This window comes from Egretta garzetta, unplaced genomic scaffold (genome assembly GCF_000687185.1).
Source record: "Egretta garzetta isolate BGI_Z169 unplaced genomic scaffold, ASM68718v1 scaffold18, whole genome shotgun sequence".
Lineage (NCBI taxonomy): Eukaryota > Metazoa > Chordata > Aves > Pelecaniformes > Ardeidae > Egretta > Egretta garzetta.
Genome location: NW_009260616.1, coordinates 28,448 through 33,319, shown reverse-complemented (window position 1 = coordinate 33,319; position 4,872 = coordinate 28,448). Strand labels below are relative to the sequence as shown.

Genomic DNA, 4,872 nt, shown 5'->3' with positions numbered 1-4,872 from the left:
AGGTTTCCCATGAACAGGTTTTCACACCTAAAATTGTAAATTGTTACAAAAATTTACATTTACTCAGTCAAAATAAAACTGAATATTCAGTGCTTTTCTCTCAGCTTTCAGAATAGCAATCACTTCTACATTATTCAATCATTTTTTCATAAGATTTTCATTTTTTCATACTAAATAGCTGCTATTTGTGCTGGGGTTTTTGTTTTGGTTGGGGTTGGGTTTTGTTTGTTGGTTGTTTTGGGGTTGTTTTTTTTTTTAAAGGGAGACCACTAACCTCATTTTTAAAACCTCAGGGCATATAGAATGCAGTCTATCTCTAAATAAGTTTCTCAACGGCTAGGCTGCCTCACCACTAACAATCTGAACGTTACTTCTATTTCAACAGCGCCTTACCTAGCTTTAGGACACAATCTTATGCTTATGTCCAATAAAGAGCATTTTCTATTGGACATTTCCCCCACAGACACGAGCCAACAATAAAGATGCTGACAGAATTCTCACGCATTAATTTACTTTTTTTTTGTTAGCCTTTTCTGAAAAGTCATTTTTTCTGAAGCCTGTCCAATGTCAGCATCGTTGTAAAACAAGCACCGGCATCAGAAATCACTTCATTGTTCCAACATCATCACACCACCGTAGCTTCCTTTCCCCCAGCTCCGCTTCCCTCTTGTCTGACAACCCGTTCACTAGCTGGTTTTAACATAGTAATCACTCCTAAACAGTTACTCACTCATTGTACCCTCCCATCCTGGAGTCTCTGGGGTTTTGTTGGTTTTTTGTTTGTTTGTTTTTAAATTCTTTTCCTTGATATTTGTAAGCGTAACTTACTTTTTTAGCTTCTCAAATACGAAAGTTTGGATTTTTATGTACAGATACATTTTTAAAGGGTATGGCAATAATGAATCCATACTGTCGTTATGCTATTTCTGTACCATTTCTAAAATTGAGCAACAATTATTTTATATGATCTCCCAGATAACTGATACAGAGCAGCACGTCAGGAAGATGCCACAATTACACCAAGATGTCTGGTCACAATGATTTCAAATTGCATCAGCGCTAAAAAGCAGCCTTGGTTTTGGTTAACAACTCAAAGCTAACACACATGAAACTCAAGATCTGTGATGAATATTCATTTTTCATAACAAAGCAGTAGGAAACAAGAGGCTTTTACCACACTTACTTAACACCTTCTGCATTGCCCAAATAGAAGATAATACTGAATAACAGGTTCTACAGAAACACTCCAGACAAGAACAGCTTAGGCTGTTAGCATTGGTTTTGTAACGAAGGCAGCATGTTGTCGTCATTTACGCTAACAATACTACTATGAATATTTTAATTAACTTTTTAGAAGTACTTATGAGGTGTAGAAGCACAAGTCCCAGTGACCCGAAAGGGACCTCTGTTTTACAGATCGCTTGGGGTTTTTTTTTCCATCTCCAAGTCCCTCCCATACACCTCTTAACATTTTAAGATTCAATTCTTTTAAACCTCATTCATGTTAAGCAGGGATTGAAATTCTGCAACATAAAAAAAAGGTATGAGCTTTGGTCTCCAATAATTAGGATGCTTTGCATGATTATATTTAAAGGACTTTTGTAAGCTGATCGATGTAAACATTCTATGCAATAGCATTGATAATGTTTTATCACCAATGTACGTGGGCTTTCTGATCAATTTACTACAACTCTGGTGAAAGCAAAATAATAAAAATAGAAAAAAAGTTTGTAATTTTTAAACGGTATGCCTCCATGATTTAGGTAAAGAAATTTAGATGCGCATCATTTCTTCTTCAGATCACATTTAGTTTACTCTTTGCTATGACACTTCTTAACAAGAAAACAAAAAACTTATTGGTATTGAATGGATCTGAAAAAGAATGATTAAATATTCTACTGCATGGCTGAGCCATATCCACAACTAAACAATGTACTTGGAAGTGTTTTATGATAAACTGAAAAGCAGTGTTTTCATCTCAAAGTATTATGCTTTCAAATGTTTTTCAGAGAAAGGTTTTCAGAAATACCTGCTTGGCAAACAGTGCATAATACCTATGAATACATAACAGTAGGGCCGCATGTTTAGTATGTTAAGCAAGAAATAGGACATACAAAGACATTTCTTTATATTTGGATAAAATACGGAGCTATATTCTACACGCAACAGAACACAGCTATAAAGACCTAATAAACCTGCATGTTCACTTAGTGCAAAAATCTTTAATTGTTGAATGTCATTTTAATAGCTCGTGTGTATTTTCACATGAAAAACAACTTATTATTGCACTTAGAAAGTATCTTTTAAAGCTGTCTTGTTTTTAAGAATAAAAAAAGAACCTAACAGAATAATTGGAAATTTAGCCTAATTCACAATACTGCTCCAAAGTATTACTGTCAGTACAATTTCAAAACGTAATCAGCTATTCTGAGGTCTAGCTGAAAAAAAAATATACATAGATACATCATAGTATTACCTTCACCAAATAAAAAAAAATCTATATCATTCAGCAGCTTTATTTCTGAATGTGCTTGTACTCAGAGCTTAGTTTGCTAAAGCTGTGCCCATCAAAAATGTCATCCTTGATGCTCTTTCTTTGGGCTTCTGTGAAAAGGTGAATGCAGAAACAGGTGAGTGTTTAAGCAAACTGAGCAGGCTGGGGTATTTAGAGAAAATAAAACCAATATAATTTAGCTTTCTAATGCAAAATGATTTCAGCAAGAGTTAAGGTAATCAAAAATATGCATGTTCACAATGTAGAGTTATAAAAGACTGTAAAACAGCATGAGAAACTTCAAAAAACAAATCAGTCACAAGAGCTACTACGTTTTCCAGTATAAACACCCACGGGTGTGCCTGCATTGGATGGACCATAGAATTTATTGAAGAATCCTGGGTCAGTGAACCACAAACAGCTTTCACACTTCCAGAAATAGGTTCTGACGAATTAGAAAAATACTCTCTTCACACAGAATGACTAAGCACATACACACTAATGCTACAAAACTTCAAATACCTTGAAATTGTGGCTTGAAATCAAACTCAATGACTCATCAAAAAAGTTCAATGGTATAAAAGATTCTCATAGCAGTTTTGCAATTTGAGCGATAGTTCAAGACTTGTCCAGTATCACACAGTATCTTCAGCCTTCAGCTTCGGTAGAAGGAGGTTGGGCTGGTAGAGGAAAAGAAAGCATCAACAACCAGATTCCATTTCTTTGACTGGCTTTTCTGTAGCGTCCAGCACCAAAGGGCTTTCATTTTCCAGCATTTTCTCAGTGGTTTCTCCATCAACAGGTTTTGCTCTTTCTTTTAACTTTTGCCGTTCGTGGACCCAGGGGATGAAACATAAAATAGCTCCACCAATAAGGGGAGGGACTCCGGCCAGGTAGAACGCTACATCATAGGTGCCGAGGTGATCATGCAGCAAACCTGGAAAGACAGAAAATTACAAATGATAAATAATGGGACATCTACAAAAAAAAGTGTCCGTCCTTCAGATTCAGAAACTTGAGCGCTGACACAAATTGTTGTAACCCCGAATCTGACTACCTGATGGCCAAGTATAGGTATAAATAGGTAGAAAGGTGTTCCGGAGTTGATTTAAAGACTCCACGTAACAAAGAACTCAGTATGTCACCACTGAACGGCTTAATTACCACCCATCATTAAAAACACATACCATATTTCTTATTCGAAAGTTGCTCATTTCAGCTTCTCCAGCACTTGAATCTTGCAATGGTTTGGAGAAATTCTCCCACTTTTGGCAACAGTTGCCTTTGATCAAGGTGCCTCTTAATCTTATTCTAGGTATACTACATATATTGCATTCCTGGTAGCCTCTTATTAAAAACTGTGTTTTCCAACAATTCACTCTATTTGCTCTCTCAGAACTCCTCCCATTAGTCGAATTCTATTTAAGCACTGATAGCTGTGATAGCGTATCTAGATCAGGAAGCGCCTAGTCTATGCTGTTCTAGCTTTAAACTTTAGTTCTTTATAATGCTGCATAGTTCAGTTACATCTTACTAAGTACCCTTCAGTTGCACTCACAAGACACCTTAGGGTAAATTAGGATTGAGAGTCATCAGTGGTAAGGATTATAACTTAAGCTACTTCCACCTCCCAAAGAACTTCCAGTTTTCACGTTCAAAGCCTTTGTCAGTCTCCCAAAGGCTGAAGAAAGCCAGGGTTCCTACTTAGAAGCAGCAATTAAAGTGAGTGGAGCTTTTATCCTCACAATTGTTTTTGCATGAACAAATTTTGGAGCCCAATTAATTTTCAGATTCTAATTTGGAGTCCTTCTGTAACACAAGCAACACGTAGGCTGTCACCTCAACAGCATGGAAAATGTCAGGTTCTCAATCGAACTGGAAATCTGTCTGTCTTTTGAGGAACGTTTTACATCTGCATAACTTAATAAAAAGACTGAAGCAAACTTTAAAGCGTCCAGTAAATTAATAACCCATGAGCAGCAGTTAAATTCACCATATATTCTGGAGCATGTACCGAGAAAAATTCCAGTGTAACTGCACCACATCTGATGGAGGAAAGGAAAATATGGCCAAAAAGTCATGCAACCATAGAAGCATAGTTTACAGCTACAGACCACATCTGTACTTACCTGCAATGGGCGGACCAACTGTCATAGGTACTGACATGAATCCTAGTAGGAATCCTATGGCCTGGGAGACATCCTGAGCCCCAACAAGCTCAAAGGCAATAGGAGCCATAATGCAAATGAAGCACCCATCGAAGAGGCCCATGAAGAGACAGACAGCGATGAGACCTCCAAAGACGTGGCACAGTGGAATCATCATAGACATCAGGCCAATAAAAAAGAATGAGGCCACCTAAACATGAACAAGGGGGG

General features: G+C 37.1%; 1 protein-coding gene across 1 annotated transcript in view; it reads right to left on the bottom strand.

The window, feature by feature from the left end:
- Positions 1-219: 219 nt before the first annotated feature.
- The window catches only part of SLC16A10 (solute carrier family 16 member 10), a 30,955-nt gene continuing 26,302 nt past the window's right edge, over positions 220-4,872 (bottom strand). The window contains exons 4-5 of the mRNA XM_009645175.2: positions 4,624-4,852; positions 220-3,431 (exon numbers count right to left, since the gene is read on the bottom strand). Coding sequence (XP_009643470.2) covers positions 3,196-3,431; positions 4,624-4,852 — 465 coding nt within the window. The 3' untranslated portion in view covers positions 220-3,195. The remainder of the gene's footprint in view (positions 3,432-4,623; positions 4,853-4,872) is intronic.